General features: G+C 34.6%; 1 protein-coding gene across 4 annotated transcripts in view; it reads left to right on the top strand.

The window, feature by feature from the left end:
* Positions 1-18,541, top strand: part of LOC119633706 — a 444,941-nt gene extending 426,400 nt beyond the window's left edge. For all 4 annotated transcript variants that reach the window (XM_038027397.1, XM_038027396.1, XM_038027399.1 and 1 more), the window contains 3 exons: positions 13,309-13,663; positions 13,734-16,711; positions 16,840-18,541. In XM_038027397.1, coding sequence (XP_037883325.1) covers positions 13,309-13,663; positions 13,734-16,711; positions 16,840-17,835 — 4,329 coding nt within the window. In that variant the 3' untranslated portion in view covers positions 17,836-18,541. The remainder of the gene's footprint in view (positions 1-13,308; positions 13,664-13,733; positions 16,712-16,839) is intronic.
* The last annotated feature ends 3,608 nt before the right edge of the window (positions 18,542-22,149 follow it).

Genomic DNA, 22,149 nt, shown 5'->3' with positions numbered 1-22,149 from the left:
ATCAAATACAAAATCAATTTATTTCCCATATCTCTGTATGTATATATATATATATATACACATATGTAATCTCTGCAATAGATGCAATTGTGTACGCGAGAAAGCAAGAAACCGACACTAAATAAATTATAAAATCGTGGTCGAATGATATATGCCTGATTGTTTACGCTTTTGCATCGTTATATGCTAATTTATAATTGTGGTAGCCAGAGCAGTTAATTTAGCCAATTATTTAATTTTAATTAATTTTTATACTAAACAAATTCACAAACACAGAATCCTACAATAATCACATGCATAAATGCCAACATGCAGGTGTAGTTATGCTAAAATCAATCTTTAAAGTGCGACAATTGTTTACAAGTTTGCGATAATAAGAAAATTGCTTTAAAGCGAATCTTAATGGTTTAACATTGCATACCCATTCTGCTAGTTGGGGTAGCCATGAATATTAGTGGCTTGATCGAGATCCTTTTCATAGAAACGTTTGAAGTGAAGAAAGAAAGCATTGACAAGCTATATTGCGTTCTGAAAGTAATCTTCAACACTCTTCACTCATCACTATGCTATCTTGCGTTTAGAGTGCCAAAGCTTATTTCAAACGGTCCTAATATTAGTTTGGGGAAAAAGAAATCCATTATTTTTATATGAACTTCAGGACTTTATTTAACATGCTTCGGATTGTCCGATTTGGGTCAAATATGCACCGTTTTGTTGTATGATTTGTTGCCATTTTCAAGGTAACTTCAAAATGCCTCTCTCATAGAAGTCCTGGTCTCTATTCGCAAAAAACTCTAGTAGTCGATTTTCCCAATCCTCCCTAGATTCCAATTTTTTTTTCATTAAAGAAATTTTGCAATGCAAGAAAAAGATGATAATCGCTTGGTGCCAAGTCCGGACTGTATGACGGATGCATTAAAACTTCCCAACCAAGCTCCCGAAGTTTCTGGCGAGTCACTGTAGATGTGTGTGGCCTAGCGTTGTCTTGGTGGAACATGACACCTCTCCTGTTGGCCAATTCTGGCCGTTTCTGGTCAATCGCTATCTTCAAACGGTCCAGTTGTTGACAGTAGAGATCAGAATTTAGCGTTTGGCCATATGGAAGCAACTCATAATAAACAATCCCCTTCCAGTCCCACCAAATGCATAGCAAAACCTTCCTGACCGTTAGTCCTGGTTTGAAGACCGTTTGAGGTGCTTCACCGCTCTTTGACCACGATCGTTTTCGCACAGGGTTATCGTATGTGATCCATTTCTTATCTCCAGTCACCATCCGTTTAAGAAATGGGTCTATCTCATTCCGTTTGGCCAAGGCTTCGCAGATGGAAATTCGATCCATCATGTTTTTTTCTGTTAATTGATGTGGCACGCAAACATCGAGCTTCTTTTTGAATCCAGCTTTGTGTAAATGGGTTAAAACTGTTTTATGGTCGATTTTTAGCTCCTGGGCGATGTTACGACTGCTAACATGCCGGTCAACTTCGATCATTTCTCCGATTTTATCGACATTTTCGACGACCGGCCTACCTGTGCGAGGTGCATCTTTAACATCAAAAATTCCTGAACGGAATCTACGAAACCAAAATTGCACATAATTGGCTGTTACAGTATCGGAACCATAAACACCATTCACAATTTTAGCCACCTGGCTTGCATTTTCGCCTTTGTCAAAGAAACACTGTAAAATGTACCGAATTTTCTCTTTGTTCACTTCCACTTGTTAACACGCTGTAACTCACAACTGACTGCAGCAAAAGAATTTTTTTTACTGCGAAATGTCACCTTTCCAACGAGCATAAATATGAAATTGTTTGATGGATACTTTACGAGAAATCTATCAGTGCAGCCATCTACCGAAAAAATAATGGATTTCTTTTTCCCCAAACTAATATATATTCTATACATATACAATGGTATACAATGCAAAGGGTTTTAAAGTGCAAAAGGTTATTTTAGGTATGGTTGTGAATGGATGACAATCATTTTCAAATACAATCTCATCAATTTAATCACAAGTAAGACTTTAAGCTTGGTTTGCTCAAGTTAGCAGATTTTCGTTTCTTAGAGCAGCAATATCCTAATTCACATCGGTGTTCAATTTTATGTTCACACACTTAATAGTTAGTTGATGCGATTTGTATAGGTTTACCAGCAACGTGACAAACATTTACCTTCAGTTTTATGACAATGTCTTTAACCAGTTAACTGTAACCACCTCTCTTCAGCGATATACTCGTCAAACGCACAGCATGTGTAATCTGAAATTAGTTTGTAATGAAGCGACTTGATAAAATTAAAAATAAACCATTTTCTAAAATGCATTTTCATAGTAATAATATTTTAGTAATGAATCCCACAAGGACAGATGGACGGATTATGAAATAAATTCATCATACACAGTTAAATGATTAATGCGTATTTCGAATACTAAGTTTGAATATCATTTATATATAACTGCTTAAGAAAATCTTCCAAAACTTCCAAAACATTGAGATAGAAAGCGATAGTTGGTGCTTGACTGGAGAAAAATATTTTCATATATTCATGACGCGTATATTCGTCACACCCACTTAACTAGTTAATAATTAATTAGTCACAAATCTGTTTGCCTGCATCCAAAAAGATACATTTTTCAACTCGATTTTATCTCTGGGAAGGAGTTAAAATCATGTCCCCCAATGCTATTCCTTGAATTCATTCACGAATCAAATGAACTTAAACCGGGCTCATGCGGGGCGCTATCCTTTAAGTGAGAGAGAACGCATTATTATATTGCAAAATCGTAAAAAAAATAATGCCCGTAATACCGTCCTGTTCCTGTGAACATATTCTTGCAAATGACATATAATACTCAAACAGTAAGCTGATTAAGGAAGGAAACCCATGAGAGCGTTTTGTCTTAAATGATTTCTTAAATATTCAAGAATGATATAAAGAGATAATCATTCTTGATCGAAACTTGAACTCTTTTTACTCAAATACTGGCCAATCCCACAAAAGACAATATTTCCCATTAGACATACGCAAGTAAATTGTTTTGAAATGATTTTTTTTTTAACTCAAGTCCATACAAAAATACTTTGAGAATAAGGTGCCAGTGTTGAAATTTCGAATTATTTTTTTTTTTTCTTAAAAAAAAACATTTTTTTAAGCCGCTACCGTGGCAACTCTCCCTAACGGTTATAAATGTACAAAATAAACTTCAGCTTCAGCACCTTTCGTACTTCCAGGATGTTAACGATCAGAAGCTACACATTTTAACCAACTTAAACCAACACTATAAGTAAGGTTTTGTTGCCTTCAACGCCATTTCTTTTACAATTAGTTCGACGCTAAGCTTGACGTTAAGAATAAGTATTTTTTGAAGCATCTTTCAAGAACATCTCTTCTAGGCTTACAATAAAAGTATCTGGAACTCGAGAAGATGCTTACCAATGATTCATGGATATCGTTTTTCGAAAAAGTTTGCCTACCAGAAGAAGCTTTAAAAAAGCAGTTTTTTTTTTGAGATTGGACGATAGTTAATAGATTAATAATATATTCCGAGATTATTAAGCATATGATTGAATATAAAAAAAAAATTACTTTTCAGAAAATTAAAAAATATCACTGTCTTGAGGGCCTTCAATTGAGAGTCTTCGCGACCTATACGCTTTTTTAGGCAAATTTAAGTCTGCAAAAAAAAAAATTACTTCATCTACATGTCAACAGGTAGAGAACCAATTGGGGGATTTTTAAAATTTTGAATTTTGGATGATTGACGGATGTTTGAACGGAAAATCTTTTTATTAACATATCGAAAATCCTCTACGTGGTGATACTCTAGCAAATGTTATTTTAAAGACACTGTAAAACAATCGAGCGAAAAAACGAAAATTATATGAATTCTGACATGGACCATATTGAGAAATCATGTCTTGAGAAAAGCTTGTTTAGAGCTTGTACGCGCATTGTATATATGTTTTTCCATTGCAATCAATTTTGTATTATTTCTTAGCTTTAACGTGCACTCTCTGCATCATAAAAATGTCTTTGCACGTTTGCATATTCCTTCTCATTTTCTCCACTCGATGATCTTATGCTGGGAAGTTGCTTTTTTTCTGCATATGTCAGAGACGGAATCGCACTTTTTATAGTTTAAGTGCCGTGACGTGACGGAGAAAACCGCCAGAAAATGACCAAAACCAAAAACTTCATCCTCAACATTTTGTTTTGTGAGGAAAGCATTAAAGCAAAATTCGTATTGCTCTCAGTTTCATATTAACTCATCAGTGTTTTGAATAAATCTATATTAACGCATTTTTATTTGGACATGCTTTTAAATGAACATAAACTATATCTATCATAGTGTTAGTGTATTGAAGTAGTTGAAAATCATTAGATAAGATATTCGGTTGAAACTTGCCAGTACGGATTTGTACCATGGAAATTGCATGTAGCATATCCAAGCAGTGTTTTTTGCGCTCTTAAGGATAAGCCTGAAACTTCAAAGAGAAAATATCTTTCAAGTAATGAATTTTTTTTTTCTTTGCATATCTTCTAAAAAGTTGAAAGAATCCAGGAAAACCAAAGAAAGCCAGCAAAAAAAAAAATTCTGAAAAATTTATCCTGGACTCAAGAACTCTAAAAGTGTAATCAAACGTAAAATGTATGTGCGAACAATTAGTGACTGCTTATTCTCTACGACAGTTACAACGAAGATGGGAGAAAATGAAGGAAGAAACACATAAAGCAAATACTAAAAAAGTTGCTAAGCTTTGCGTAAATTGTTCTCTGAAGATTATATATATTTGCAGTACACGTTTATAGAAAGTTTAGTTAGCTCAGTAATTGAAATACTAGAGGATAACATAGAAGATTAGTTTAGAATTATAAGAAAAGACCATCATCTAAAAAGACGATTATTCTTAACATTTTTTTTGCAATTTAGGTAAAAATAATTATGATGCGAGAAGTTGAATTTTTTCACTACTGATGAACGTAGTTTGCAAGCCAACTTGTGAGGTTAGTTTAAGAAAATGACAATCCCCTCGCGATGAATCTTGTATACATTTCCACCAATCCGAACCAATACTGAAAATTGTAAGGTGTGGTTGCCCATAAACGTCGATCTATTAGTACCATTATATCGCTCATGATATAAGAATATATTAAGTTTGTGCGGATGTTGTGCAACACCAAGAGGTACTTGGGTTAACTTGTCCTATTGTTACACCTAACAATTGAGAATCATTTTCTGCATCGATCTAAGCTTGTCCGTCTATCTGTCCTTCCTCTATTCATATGTTCAACGTACAGGTCGCAATTCTTGAGATAGCCCAAGGGCGAACGCTATTGAAAATGATTTAGATCAAAGCACTTTTTCGACCATTGCCCCTATAGCGCTTACCCTTAGTTCAATATCTCTTCTAAATTGTATATTACAAACTTTTATTTGTTAAGCATCTTTTCAGGCATATTTTTCTCCATTCAACTCTTTATCTTCATTTTAATGGCACGTACGTAAGTTTCCGAGTAACACGCGGACAGTTGGTCGGAGTGCGCATAATACCGAGTTTGGCTAAATTCGATCAGAATTTAATCGGTGTAATATATTGACTTTAGGGGGATGTGTTTATTTCGCGTAAAAAACAAAAACGTAAACTTATCCCTAACTGATTCGACAATTTTCGTCATTTTCCTTAAGTTAATCCAAGATCTCCTTTTTTCTTTTGCATCGAAGTTTTGCATGGTTCTTGGGTGCCACGTGCAGCCAACTTCAATATGTGCATCAACAATCAATAGACCTGATAAGAAAAAAATTCCAAGATTCTCTTCTGTGCGATGGTGGATATAAAAATTGAAATAATTGCGAAGAGTTCTCTGATTGCCTTAATTAAGAAAGAAAAAAAAAAGCTACGGCAAAGTTTATGCAGTCGGTTAAGGTAACTAATGCGTATGCATTCATACAAAAGGTTTTCTTAATTCTTTTTTTTTTTTTTTTTTGCTTCTTAGTACATAGTACAAAAAGTGTAAAAATTTTACTTTTTTCTAAAAAAAAGAAAAAAAATTGTTGTTTTTTAAATGGTTTCTTCGTGTTTTTTGTCTTTGTTTTAATGAACATTTAGCAGCAAGAAAACGTGTGCAACAAAGACCGAAGCGAAAAGGCGAATGAAAGAAAGAGAAAGACTCTGTATACGATGTAAACATTTATCTTTGTGCCAACTTTCAACAGTTACACATGGTTAAATTACATAGAGACAGGTTTTCAAACTATATTTCGCTTCAGTTACTGCAAACCATCCATTTTTCTTGTTTTCCTGTTTCGAGTTAATGTATTTTCGTTGCAATTTTCAACTAAAAGACATTCATTAGGTGGCAAAAATCATGTACATACGAGCCAACAGTACGTATACACTTATATTTATATATATACTTACGTGCCACTGCAAGTATACGTTTACTACTGGTTTTGTTACTATTCCCTCAATTTATTATTGTTTGCTGTCTAAAAACTTGCAACGCACATACGTATATGCACTTTTGGTAGCGCTATCATATGTTTGATAAATAATTGAATATCGTTACGAAAACACCTGATGCTGCTTATTCTCGACAATTTACTGCGAGAGCGTTTTTTTTTTTTTTTGCTTCAGAATAAAATACAATGATTTATGATGTATATGAAAGTAATTATGTACATATAAATGCACATCATATATATATACATATACATATATTTGTGTGTATACATATGTTAAGAATAAATACATCGCTGCTTATATATTTGGTAGAGTAAAAGGTCGTTCATGGCTGGTATATTATCCACTTCATCACAGGCGCGGGTATGCAACTTGAATGAAAAGCTCGCAAGCTGAGATCAAGCGACATTTTTTGATACAAGTATTGCAAATAGATTAGCATAATTCTAATTACTTTGATTACATATACCTGAACACGTCTAAGCTCTTTAAAAAGACAAGCTAAACTTTTTCATTAATTTTAATTTACATATCTGTACGTGGCCAGCGTCAGATTCTCAAGAAATAACAGTCGATTTATATTATATAAGGAAAATAAAATGGATTTGTAAGAATCGTTCAGTACAGTTTAGTGATCTTTTTCCATCTCATTATTATCCACGTAGTCATTATCTTTTTTGAATATAACTTTGATACGCTGGATTTTCAACAACATCTGATAAAGAAGTCGCCTTTCGAAAAGGAGAGATTTTGCCCATGACGTGGCCTCATTTTACGTAGTGTATTTATAGGTAAATAAGAGGAGAGGAAAAAAAGTTTATAGCCTGACTATATTCTTCCACCGTTTGCTTTGCTTTCGGTAGGACTGCCTTAGCGGTGTAGAACTTCGTCATTTGATTCAGTTTTTCCTTCAGAAATAGTTAACATTTTCGAATGATGTCATATCACTTTTACCCGAAAATCGACAATAGTTTATCGATCAATATGGTTTAATATATATATATATATACATTAAAATATAAAAATAATAGATTTGCTTTTGTTTAAATTATATCACAAAATCTTCGCTTAACTCGAAATTATTACATGTTGCCGTATGCGTCTGTTATCTATGCTGTCAATCCAACTTCAAGGTGTAGGTTGTAATATCAAAATGAGGAGAAAATATGAGAGCAATTAAAGTTTAAAGAATTCTTTGCACACACATTTCGTTTCAGATTTCTTTTTTAAATTGTTCTCCCTTTTGAAATAAACTAACTTCAGTCACATCTCTGACAAGAACGCTTCGTTGGCCAGAATTTATGGCACCATTTGAAACATTTACTCATATGCGCTCTTAAAAATTTTCAAAACGATTTATTACAATTATTAATGCTCTACAACAACAACGACAACAGCAACAACGACAACAATAATAATAATAATAATAATAATAATAATAATAATAATAATAACAAAGACACCATCAAATGAATATAAGTAACGGGCATTATAACGAGCAGAAAGTTTAATAAAATAAAAATAAATAACAAGTTTTGAATAATACTAATAAAAAAAAGGCAACAACAACACCAACAATAATAATAATAATAATAAGAGCTTTCAAAATTTTTGGCGAAGCGAATCAAAGATTAAAACAAACACAAATAAACACATTTGTCGTTTTATTGTTGTTATTCGTGTGTTTATACATAAAAATATGTGTGTAGGTTTGTATATCTACTCTCCTCCCCTAGATTAGAGTAAACAGTATAATATACACTACTATGTATATATATATATATATATATATGAGCAATATTATTTATGAATTATTTAACTTTTTATTGTAGTTATTGTTGAATTAGAAAAGTATATAAAATAGTTATACATACACATGCACATAAATACTTTTACATATGTATGTTATATGCAGAATAAATTCATTTCTTTGTGCGATTATATAGTATATATAACTATATCGCCTTAAATTGACAATTGTTAAAGTTCTTCGGATTCGTATGCACAATAAATTGCATATAAGGCGCCATTAAAATGCGGCATAAAATTCCTTCTTTTTTTTTTTTGCTTTTTCTAGTTGTTTTTTTTTTTTTTTTTTATACCGAGGACGCATTATTATGGGCATTTCTAAGTTTTATATATGTATTTGCGAAAGTTACGAATTGCTGCAGATATGAATCAAATAAAAAGACAAAGACACTTACATGGGCACAGACATACGCATATGTAGGGAAATAACCTATGGTTCTCATTGTATATATCACAGCCATACAATTTTTGTATTGCATTTGAAATTTTATGTACTTATGCGCGGATGAGTGTTTATATAAGTGTGTTTGACTGTATGTGTTTGTAGTCATGTATGCCTACCAATACAATAAAGCATAAACGGCATTAAGTCAAATAGACGGACAGACAAAAATAGTCAACTAAGCGCCAATTCATTGCTTACAAAATGAAAATGAATCTTTCGTTTGCCAACAACTTTAACCCTACTCAGCAGAAATTTTTAACAATAATGATTTGATAATAATTTATTAAAATCCCAATAAAAGAAAAACTTTTACATCTATATGCACGATTGTGTCGTGCCATCTCTTCATAACATTGCTTTCAGAGAAGCGCTTTATATGAACGCGCCTGCCACCTGCCTTGCCTTCAGAGGACAAATGTGTTTATATTACGATATAATATATATCGCCAGATACCCTGAAAAGTATTTTTATAGCTTTGATTAGCATGCAATATCTGCAAGTCAATTAGCTGTTATTATAAGGGCTGACGGCAACTTAAAGTCTTGCATTTTAAGCAAAAATTTTGCATAGAAAACTTGATCTACGAAGAAAAATTTGAGAAATTGAAGCCAATCGCGATTATTTTCAAAATCAGGTGATGATAAGCAAACACAATGAAAAACAGATAGAAACATTATGCTAAACATCCTACACCGCTCCGCTTAATACGGTTGCTCATGCAATAATTTTGCAACATAAAGCGCTACATAAACTTAAGATAAACTTGTACCACAAGCACTTTGAGGTATATAATAATAAGTATACTGCACTGCTTTAATTACAACGAATCAAAATGAAAATTTAATAAAAATTGAAAAAATTAATTGTTGTCAACTTTTTTTCTCTTTCACATCACATTTATACGGAAAGTTTTCAAAATCTTTTCATTTTTATTTGATGCCTTACCGCACTTCGCTTCGCACAGTGCACTTCATCGAACCGTTATATCTTGATCCTATGTAAAAACTGACGCTCTATGACAACCCCTTAGATGAGAGGAGCGAAAAAAAAAAAAACAAAAATTACGCTTCTCTGCGATATGAAGACATATTTCTCATAAAAATCCCTATATAGGAAGGTGTCCAAAGAATAAACTTGTATTCTCCACTCTTAGCTTACTAAGTTTAGATGCTAAATCGCTATTTCGAACTACTACTAAAAGTTAAAGAATACAAGAATACATAGACAGGCGTAAGATAGATTAGACAGACACCCTCTGAATCGATTGATATAATAAAAGTTATGTCAATAGATCTATTAGATCTGTTGGGATAAGCAGATTTTCTTATTGACTTGTTTAACGTTGTTCCAAATGGGGTAAAGTGGATAACACGTGTATATATGCATTTGTATGAACATATATACATAGGTGAAACCTATTGAATTTAGTTATCAATTGATATTGAAATTCTGGTGAAGACGAATTTCTTATTTTCCTTTTTCATTTTTTAATAACCCGTACCAGAACAACTTTTGATATAATGCAAAAAAATCTTAAGTTGAGATATTATCGTTTTCAAGCAAGCGTATTTCTTTTTTTTTTTCTTTCTTTCATATTCTTTAATACAAAATTTTAAGATTATTTTATTTGATTACTTCAGGGCCGTTTCTTTTTTCCTTTCCTTTTTGGTATAATATATATTTACGTACACGTATCAAATTGAAATACCTTGACTTGCAATCATAAAATTTCTGACCCCAGCTTAACAGAAAAAAACTCAAGCGATTACAATAATAATTTATATAAATTTACCGGTTTTCGATAAAAGGGTGCGGCATTAAAGCTTTGATTTCGTTTAAGATTAATGCTGTTATAATTTTCATATAATTTTCAAGCGAAAAAACACTTTGCGGTTACAAAAAATATGAGTTAACGTAAACTTAAGTAAATAAAAACGAACTGACTTAATGAGCCATAAGAACAATTCACATATACTTCCCAGCGAAAGTTTTATTTAAATCTTTTTAATTAATTGAATTGACTGGCCTAGCGTCTCTCTGAGCCCCTGTCAATTGCGGGTCCATAAACTGTCCCTCATCTAATCTCAGCTAAATAACAAGCTAAAGTTTCTTAGTTAATAATGGAGATATTTTCAATATTTACTTCCGGCATGAGATTCAAATCATTTTAATGACATTTTTGCCTTACTTGCTACAGAATTCGACGAGAGAATTCCAGAAAAATATATGATTCCCTTAATTAAAAAAAAAGAAATGAATTTTACTAAATAACTATCTAACATAAATATTTATTTTATTTTTTCACTCTCTTACTTCAGCTTTCTTTCAATGAGTTTTTTTCACATATTCCTTAAATATTCTTTTCTTTCTCCGTCGTTCCTCATATGATAACATACGACATTTCTACTGCGAATCATATAATGCCACTGTAGAGCTATCGCTTCATTCAATAATTTGCTGGTCTTACACAAATATGACCGAACAACTTTGAAACGACATGTGTCAAAAATTGATGACATTGATGAAAAGAATCATTTATATTTTGTTTAAATATTGCCCTAAATCCAAACCCGGCACACCCCGACACTCTTCGAGCAGAATTTTGTCATGGGCAAATGTTCAATCAATATGGTAAATACGTCACTTTCCGAAATCTTTAAAATGTCAGTTATCTCCCGTTTACTTTACTTTTCGGTTCCCCAAAATGATTTTAATGCACTTATTTAAAATATCTGGCGAATTCGGGCGACCGCGTTTAAATTCAGCATACCGGCAATAATAATTGCCATTAGATTGTCAACAATATTTTTCCCCTTCAAAGAAGAATGTTTAATCAACTGAGGTCATTAAAACCATTATAATCTGTAAACTAAATGTCACAATATCTTGAAATTTCATCAAAGGATCGTTTAAAGGTTGGTGCTAACTAGAAATCGCATAAGTCTGTCGACGGTGTGGCAACGTGTTGATCAGAGCGAAGTGTTATTGAGTGACTCGTTAGATAAGAAATTCAGTTTTTTATAGAACTGATACTAACGGATACAGTTCACGCACATCAAGCGAACAAGTTAAGCATAAGAAGTAAAAATTTATTCATAATAACGTAACACACAATTAACAAGATTGTATTGATGAACACACACACACACACACACACGCAGTGTACGCACATTAAACTGTTGCAATAAATTTTTCTGATCTATAATACAGACTAGTGGTAGGACATCTGTCTCTCACCCACAAGACCAATAGTTGCTTTTCGATCTAATGGATCCTAATTGCACTCGCACCGAATGCTAATAATTATATAAGTAAAAACTGCTTGGCAATATATGCTAAAAAGTATTAAAGATCATAAGTTCTTTTATTCATAATTACTCTGGAATATCTTGGTGTTCTAGTTACTTGCCAGTCGGCCTCAGTTACAAGTAAGAAAATAAATGTCGATAATGAAATTTGCATTCCACTTACAAAACAAATAACAAGCATTCGATTTTCTCTCATCAACACGCCTCACAAAACTTAAAAACTTTAAAATATAAATATATTTTAAGGGATCTCTTATCAATTGCTAATTGGACGCTAAAAATCTTATCAGCATCAACAAATGAGGTATACGCTACCATATCACAATTTACTTATCTTAATGTACTTTCATTCTTATACTCGCACTTCGGTGTAAACACTGGGACACTGCGTACGACAATCAATTACTGCTTCAATTTTTGCAGCACCTAACTAGATATGTATAGCCTATTAAAGACTTTCATTAATTTCATTCGGTAGACGACGATCAACTTTGGACCTTTTCTATTATCGCTAGCTTAGCCCCAGCTTCAACTCAGATCAATATTTCATACAAGTCACATATCGATTCACTTAGACGTTAACAGAGTAGCACGTCTTCATAAAACACTTAAGTTAATGACACAAGTTTGTAGGAAACTTCTAAACTTGACTACTCTTTGTTCTTTCTGTTTTCTATACCAACTGTGTGCAAAATCCTCCATACTCTTTACGAGGCGATTAGATTATTGTTTCGTTTGATACATTTCCTATCTAAAGATTTCGACGATCTTTAACTTACAGTCATTTTGTCCTTTTCGAACGTTCAGGAATTGCCGTCGAAAACACTACGTCCACGCAAAATTCTAAACCAATTTAACAGCTTTATTGATGTGTGGTATTCAGTAAGAATGGAGGAATGAATTAAATTCGTGAACATGCATACTTTTAGTAGCTAAATTACATATATAATAAAGTGACAAAAATTCGACGCAAGACGCCTAAATTTATAAAAGTCATTTGACGTTTAATATTTCTCATCGGCAAAACAGTATAAAGCACAATTTGCAATTGATAATAACTGAACAACGATTAAAGTAGAGACGTGGCTTTCACTCTCTATCGCACACTAAATAGAAAGTCATAGATCAGTTATGTGACACGTTTTCATTGCTAACGAATTTCTTAACAATATGGGGAATAAAAAAAAAGCAAGAAATGTAAGAATTTTAATAAAAACATGTGTTCTGTGTGTGTGCGTATATATTTTTCGCATAATTGAAAATATTCTTTTCCCTTACTTTCAGTTAACGGCAAATGGTACCTCACATTTCTATACGCCAATACCGGGAGGTTTTCCGCCCGGTGCAGCAACCTCCGCTCCAGCTCACTTTCATAGCGGACCTCATGGACCCCATTTGCAAACGCAGCCGCCACAGTCAGGAACGCCGCAGCCCCAAACACCGCAACAACAACAACAACAACAACAGCAGCAGCAGCAACAGCAGCAGCAAACAGCGTCAAATGCGCAGCAAAGTTCGCCAGCTCCACAACATTCCGCCAATCATTCACCATCATCGCCAAGTAATTATCACAAAGATGAACGTACACAAAGACAGCATACAAAACTATTACGAAAATTGGAAAAGCAAAGGGAATACAGTAAGTTTTTACTTCATACTTATTGCTAATAATAATAAATATATTAAATTATCAACCATTTATCCTCTAGATTCTGCTGTTTCAACGCCAGCTCATTCTCCTTCTCCACGACGACATGAAAATCAAATGAATGGGCACAACAAAAATAATATGCGTTCACATCAGAACACCAGTCACCATAATCAAAACAATCATGGACGTAAAACAAATCAACGCAATAGTAATTCGAACAATAATCACAATTCAAACAGTCGCACTGGTGCGAGTTCAGTAATGGGTTCTTCCGAAGATGGTGAAGACAATTCATCGATGGGAGGTATCACCGCCGATGATGACGAGGAGGAAGATTATCAGAATGCGATCATTGAACAATTATCCGCCATACAAAAGCCTGAAGTCACCGATGTAACATCTCGCTCGGCGAAAATCATTTGGGAAGCTCCACCCTGTCTCAATGAGACCACGCATCAACTCATTAATATGAGGGAATTACGTTACAATGTCTTGCTCAGTGATCGAGCTAAGGAATGCAAATATAAAAGTCTGTATAAAGGTTCCTCTTACGATTGCATCGTCCAGGATTTACAGCCGGGCCAAGAATATGTGGTACGTCTCCAGGTGCATTATGAACATTTGCAAGGCAATGCCTCGGAGCCCACCGAATTTACTACGCCCGCTTGTGAACCCGATCAGCCTTCACCTCCTCGCTTGGTTATGCGCACAAAAAACTCTCTGCATTTACGTTGGACCAATCCAGCCTCGAATGGCTCCTCTATTCAACACTACTTACTTGAGTACGATGAGGGTAAAACTGGAGCGCCTGTTGCAGCCGTTCAGTCCGCTATAAATTTTGTCGAGGCTGTGAAATCGAAAAATAAACAGTATATAATGACTAAATTGCAGCCCTCAACCGTATACAATTTCCGCCTGGCAGCTGTTAATGAAATGGGTCCATCCTTATATTCGCATATATGCTCGTACAGCACAGCCGATAATCCGCCGTCGGCCCCTAAACCTCCTACCTTACAAACTGCCAGCTCTTCTGCATTACGTGTTGTGTGGGAACGCCGCCAATCGGACGGCGCGGCATGTGTCTATGTCCTACAAATGCAGAATCGTGAATCGGGACATGGTTATCTAAATATGTACAATGGTCCTGATTGCTCATACGAGTGCTGTCAGTTAAAAAGAGCAACAGTATACTACTTTCGTTTAAGAGCAGAAAATGAAGCGGGTGCTTCGCCTTGGTCAAACGAAGTGACTTACAGAACTGCCGCTGAACGTCCAGGCCGACCAGGAAAACCGCAAGCCAAAGGTAAAATTCACGGTACCCATTTTCGGGTGCGGTGGGAACCACCATCCGACAATGGTGGAACAGACGTACAGCGATATTTTCTTGAAATTAATGCTGGCGGTGTAAAATTCGAACGCATTTATTCTGGAGTTGAGCCTGAAACCACTTGTGATCGTTTGCAGCCGGGTACTACATACCAGTTGCGAGCCTCTTGCGAAGGCCCAGGTGGCATCAGTCCCTATTCCGAGGTGAGTCACATAACTTCTGAACCCATTGTACCTGCCGCTCCGCCTCATCCATATTATGATAATCCGCCCGGGCCTTACGCAGCTGTACTTCGCCTAGAAAAGCCCGAATACAACGGAGGGGCACCTATTCTGGAATTTGAACTGCAATTACGAAAAATAAAGGACTATACGGGATCTGAGACTGTGTGCGCACCTCAAATTATTTACAAAGGCAAAGATGCTTATTGTGTGGTTAAGGATTTGCAACCGGGCTGCACTTATGAAGTACAATTGAGAGCAATTAATCGAATTGGCGCTGGTGCTTGGTCGACATGGTTTCGATTTGCTTCAGCGGCGGCTCCTCCCAATTCACCTGAAGCTCTGCGGGTAGTAGTCAAGTCCTCCACTCATTTGCACGTTAGTTGGCAAGAGCCAAGCAATTGTGGCGGTGCACCTATAATTGAATACCGTCTAGAAAGTGCCACCGCTCCTGCCACAGCCCTTACTGAAGCGTCCGCTCCGCCTCCGCCACCTTCCGCAGCCTTTCATCCCTGCTATCAGGGTTTGCAAACAAGTACAGATTTGCGCAATTTGATGCCTTTTACTTTATACTATTTTCGGGTCAACGCCTGCAACATGGCTGGCGTAAGCAAATGGTCACCTATGGCAAATGCCCAAACTTTAGCTGCTGTGCCTGCTGCTCCTCAAATTAAAGATTTCGAATTCACTTCAAACGAAGCCACTCTCCGATGGATTGCACCCGAATGCAATGGCTCCGCCATCACAAATTATTCCATCGAATGTGCCGACCAAACGATAACTACGCCCGATGCCAATACAGAATATACAATCGGTGATTTGATGCCGGAAACGGCCTATAAATTTCGCGTGCAAGCTGTCAATGTTATAGGTCCTGGTTCCTATTCGCCGTACGCCAAACTTACTACATTGCCGTCGCCTCCCATACCGCCGCATTTGGAATGTTCAGGCATGGGGCACAATTTCATTAAACTCAAGTGGGGTGATGGCCGTAATTTAGATTTCACCAAGTTTTACGTAGAAATGTATGTGCAAAGGGCGAAAGAATTTCAGGTAGTATACTCGGGCACAAATTGCATGTGCAAAGTAAACAAATTACAGGAACGTACCGCCTATACATTTCGCATATGTGCTGGAAATGATAAGGCTGGCGTTGGCGAATATTCGGAAGAGTTTATATTCTCCACTTCAACCACCTTGCCTGCAAGCATTAAAGCACCAAGAATTGCACAAAATATAGGAATCGGTGGATCTTCGTCCGGTTTAAACAGTAATAGTGGTGTACCCAACAGTGGCTCATCATCCACCAATAGCAATATAATACCATCAGGCCTTCTACCCGAAACTCCTAGTTTTATTACTGGTTTCGGTAATTTGATGCTCGGTGTTCCTGTTACACTTGAATGGCAGCATTCCAAGAACACCTTTACAGATCGAGTGGAATATATGCTGCAGTATGCGATTGGCAAAGATGTTGAATTTAAAAAAGTGAGTACCCCATTTTGAGTTTAAATTTTTTAGCACAGGTTATAAGTAAATTTGAATATTTTGTTTACTTTGTCTTCAATCTCTCGATTATAGTAAAGATGTTGTTTACTTCAACTTTTCATTTTCAGATCTACCGCGGTAGTGAGACCAAGTTTACTATTGAAAATCTGGAACCGGGTGGTATCTACCAGTTTCGTGTTTGTCCCATACGCATTACGAACAATGGAGAAGACCTGGCGGGTGCCTTTACGACGCCATTCCGTTATCAAGTGCCACAGTTGCCGTCACTGGACGAGATCGATGGCAATATATTGAATAATGCAGCAGCAGCGGCCGGAATGTTCGCTAGCATGAATGCCAACCACGCAAATGGACCATGTCATGGTCATGCACACCATCACGTTCATCACTCTCATCATGCGAATCATCACAGTCATCATCACAACCCACACACGCACCATAACAGCAGGCCACACAATAGCACGTCTGGTTCAACGTTGCATCATCGTTCGGTATCAGCTTCAGCTACATCGGGCACCAGCTCAGGTGTTGGTTCCAGCAATAATGCTACCAACAGCAGCAATAACAACGCTAATAACAACAGCTCAAGCAATACTGCGAATAACAGCAATACTTTACTTATAGGCAGCAATGCAATTGGCTTTATACCACTGGGCACTATGGCTAGCGAATTGGCTGCCAGCTTTGCCGGTTGTGATGATCCTCACTATCATCACCATCACCATCATCATCATGCCTTTCATGACAACACCAACACTCACAAGCATTCCTCTCCTTCAAGTAATGCAAATAGTAATAATAGTGCCCAACAACATCAATCGGCCGCTTCACTAATCGCCGCCAGTGCCAATCAATTATTTGCCAATAATCCAATCTTACTGCAAGCAGCCGCTGCAGCCGCCAATAATCATTTGAATGCCGTCGGTCATCATCATCATCATGCTCAAAATGCCGGTGCTCTAAGGCGGTTTGTTACTAAACTTTCATCGGTCTACTCGAATCGTAAACGCTTTACTGATCAAGAGAAGGCTGTCATCTTCATGGTTTCATTTTTATTCTTCACCTTTGTATTTGCCACATTAGTTAAAATGTTTATGCGTTAACCAACACGACTATCGATATTAGACGGCAATCAAGTGAGATTGCTTTAACAGATTTGTAAAACCGACAACTACAATAGCCAAAACAAACAGAGGAGAGTGCAGCACTTTATTCCTTAACAAGTTCTATTTTACTGGAACGCGGATGGATAAGGGAGAAGGAATAAGTAGAGGAGAAGAATTTTTATTTTTTATTTTTAAATAAGGTAACCATAAAAAAAAGATCTAATGAACGGTTTCAGTATATGTCTTAGGAACACAAACATTCCAATTTTTAAAGTGCTTCAACAATTAATTAACTTTCAGTATTTCTTATATAATTTTCTTCTTCCTCTGCAAACATGCCATCTTACTTACGTACATACATTTTCCATTTTAAATATATACACTTGTGTGAGAATATTGATAATTAATAATTTCCTATAGTTTCTGTCTTTCAAATACCGGTCAACACCGTACTCTATACATGTTTTTTTTTTTTTTTTTGTTTTTCTTTTTTTTTTCTATTTAAGAGTTTTTAAGCAATTTAAGCAACACTTCACATTTTGTACGAAAGTAAAGGAAAGGAAATAAAATTATTTTATGGTAGTCAGTCGGTAGTACACATAGAAATTCTCCCTCCTCTTTGCTCAGTAAAAGAAAGGAGAAGTGTTTTAATGTAATTTTTCTTTTTGCGTGTGATTGTTTAGCAAATAAATTAAATAGAAAATGGCTAAGGTTTTTGAAGACGAAGTAATTATTTAAAGTGAATAATCGAAAGCACTTGAAAACCGTTTCGCAATACTTGAAACTATACACGTAATTAAGGCACACCTATTAGGACAACTTTATAGGCTAACTTGAAAAACAGACTTAAACATCCGTAAAGGTTATTATGAGGAATAATGTTCAATATTCTTCACACCAACTTGTTCAATATCGAAGAACTTTTTGAAATTGATATTAAACCATTGTATTATCAAATTATTTTAAAATTTTAAAATGAGTATATAAATTCGTTTCAGTCGAGTTACAAATTGACGACTATTCCGAAAATTTTGAAGTGGATTTTATGAAATATTTTCCCTAAAGATAATTTTCCCTAAGAGCGATGTGCCATTCCTACTCAAATGATTTTCTAATATTTGAAAAGTTTGCAAGCAATATTTTCCAACTCAAAGCTTCATTGAATTTGATAATAAAATCAGAGTTTCCGAAATTATGAGCGATTTTAAGAAAGTTGTTCAGTTCGTTCCATTCCAAAGTACGCAGTACGTCAGGTCTTTCCCACTTTCAAGCTAAAGATGCTCTTGAACAGAAATGTAAATATATACAAAAAGTTTTAGTTTCAACTCGTGTGACGCTGTGCGTATCGCTAAGAATCTTAAAGGCCGCTGACCGAAATGAATCGAATTTAAGTAACGAAATTGCCTTAATAACAAGAATTGCTTTCCCTACTTATGCAAATTTTTATTTCGATAGCAAATATCCCAAGAATAGGTAATTATGTAATGGAAAGCTTACGAAGAGTCCAAATCAATCACTACCGAAATTGATCGTTTACTTTGTTAACCACTTACTACCATTTGAAACGTTTTAGCAGAACAAGTAACTTCCGTAATGAACTAAATAATCTCGGAATCTATGAATCAACAATGGACTTGATTGCTACACTTGCAATTATTCCATATAGGAGAAATTAAAAAGATTTGTACACGTATAAACCGGTAGGCAAATGCTCTTCTTCTACGATGCATGAAAGTAATATTCTGCACAACACTGTTGAAGAATATCAACACTATCCATATGCCAGTTAATTAAACGATATATATATATATATATATATATATATATATATTTTTTTTTTTTTTTTTTTGTTACTTTCATTTCAGTTTTTACAAACATGTTTACATAGATATATATAAAAATTTCTTTATATAATACATATGGGATTGATGTGTTGAACCCTAAACATAATGCTAAGGGTTTTATAAGAATTTAAAAGATATATTTGTATAGACTCTTTATAGTCACACACATATATATGTATATCGCTTGCTGTTATCTATTCTAAACAAATTTAAATTAAAAAAAAAAAAATACAAAAATCTAACGAATCAACTCAATTAAATGTTTTTACTATGCATATATGTATCCATGTTGTCCAATGTTTGCGTGTATTCATATATGCAAATGATGTTTCGGAAAACTGAAATTCAATTTTATTTTATTGTTATTTTTATATATTTATTTATTAATATAAAGAAAGAAAATGTTTTATTTTGCTTTTAACAAATTGTTGTCGCTTAGAATGTTTTTGTGTGAACTTAATGAATTCCATAAATATTTATATAGAAATAATTGATTAGCATGAATATATTTGAATAAGTGGTTAATTTTTATTTTTATTTTTATGAAATTATTTTCATTTTCCTTTTATTATTCATCACCGCAAAATCAGAGCATACACAGATTATGTTTTTTCATTTGTAGCATCCAGAAACAGGTGTTCAAAATTTCATTATACTGGATATTGGACAGCAGGTGGTGACAAACGCGAATTTTCAGCATTAGAAATTTACTTCTTTTTTTTTTGGAGACACCTTTCAGTTCAGTTCAGAGAGAAAAGCATTCATAGCCACGCAGCAATAAACTCTAAAACTGAAGCCACACTCTCCGTCCCTTTGTCTGTTAAGCTTTTCAAGCGCGTAACGACACAAGGTTTAGAAATTCATTTTTGCAAATGTGATGATCGCTTTGTAAATATGAGTAACTTACAGGGGGAAAAATTAATAAAAGGCATAACATAACTAGACTTCTTTTCCTTTTATTCGTATAAACGGAGGAATGATTGCTTCATCTAAGATGAGCTTCACCGCATTTAGCAGACACAATTTGAGATTTGTATACATTTCTTAGGATTTTAAATATTCGAGAATCGTCCTACACTGACCCAACTAAATGCATAACATGTAGTCATAAATTCCTTGAACATGTTTAAGCCTACTTAGTAAAGCTTAAAACTTTCAACTGTGTCTTACTGCACTCTCAAGCAATCAGTTGAATATATATTTGAAGCTACTCTGCTATACATAAAAAATGAAAATGAATCAATAATATTGAGATATTTACAGGAGAGATATAGAGTTAGTCATCAAGTTGATACCCTGATTAAAAATTCGATAAGTAACATGAAATGAAACGAAGACTAAACGAATCTAACGAAGATATATATGGCCATTATTTTATCATGGTTACGAAACATACTAGTCTTTTAAATTCTTACCATTCGTTGTATTATACATCTCTCCACGTACGGTACCCTAGGTGTAAAAAAAGGAGCTACTCAAATCGAAGGACGTTAAAATTGCGATGTAAACAAACATTTTTGTAAACTTCTTACCTATGTAGAAATAAATGGAGTTTAAATTGCCTTAGTCGCATACCTAAAGTATAAATAAAACTGAACGTTGACCTTGATCGAAAAGGCTTAATAATAATAATAATAATAATAATAATAAATTTAAACATTAACTAAAAAGAAAGTGGTTCTCTTTGCTATGGCGAATTGGAAGGATTCAATCAAAAGATGGATTAGCTTCCAATAAACTTTGAGTAAAATTTTATCAATCCTTGGATTATTCACTCAGCTCGAACGTTCGATCAGTGTAGACGTAAGAATGATTACTGCAAATCTTTTCCTAAACACAAGCGAATGAATTCTCCTACGACTCAAACGCGCGTCTTAATCGGGCATCGAGTAAATCAAATAAAGAACTTACATAGCCTTAAATTAAAGATCGAACGAATATCTGCTGAATTTACTTAAGCACATCATCAACAGTAATTTTTCAGCTAAACGACAGGAATGATTGCTATGAAATTTACTGAAGAGTATCGAAAACATATTTTTGTCGCATGGTAAGATTAAGAGCGGTGTAAAGCCAAAAGAATTTCTTGCGGAAAATGGAGTGGCGCGAAGTGACCTATAATCCGCTAATCTAAGCGCAACAAAATAATTTGCTATGAAATTTCGTCTAAATCTGCTTATATTTTTGATTCAAGTCATTAAGATGTGTGTTAAAGAACGAGAGCCTCCATGGCGACACACGACATAAATGGAATTTGGACTATGAAATGAATAATCGATATCGATTTATAAGGTCTTACATGGATCCAGAAAATATATTAATTTATTCTGATTTTCAACGGTCTAACACAAGTGTGTAGTGTTAACTCCCTTAAGTCCCGTTTACTATTGCTCTGATGTCAACATAAAACGTTTTTTGTTTAGTAAATATTAAAATATTTATAAAATTATTTTATTCACAATATAAT

This window comes from Glossina fuscipes, unplaced genomic scaffold (assembly GCF_014805625.2).
Source record: "Glossina fuscipes isolate IAEA_lab_2018 unplaced genomic scaffold, Yale_Gfus_2 2, whole genome shotgun sequence".
In the NCBI taxonomy this organism is placed as follows: Eukaryota; Metazoa; Arthropoda; class Insecta; order Diptera; family Glossinidae; genus Glossina; species Glossina fuscipes.
The sequence above is the reverse complement of the archived record's forward strand: the minus strand, read 5'-3'. Positions and strand labels throughout refer to the sequence as shown.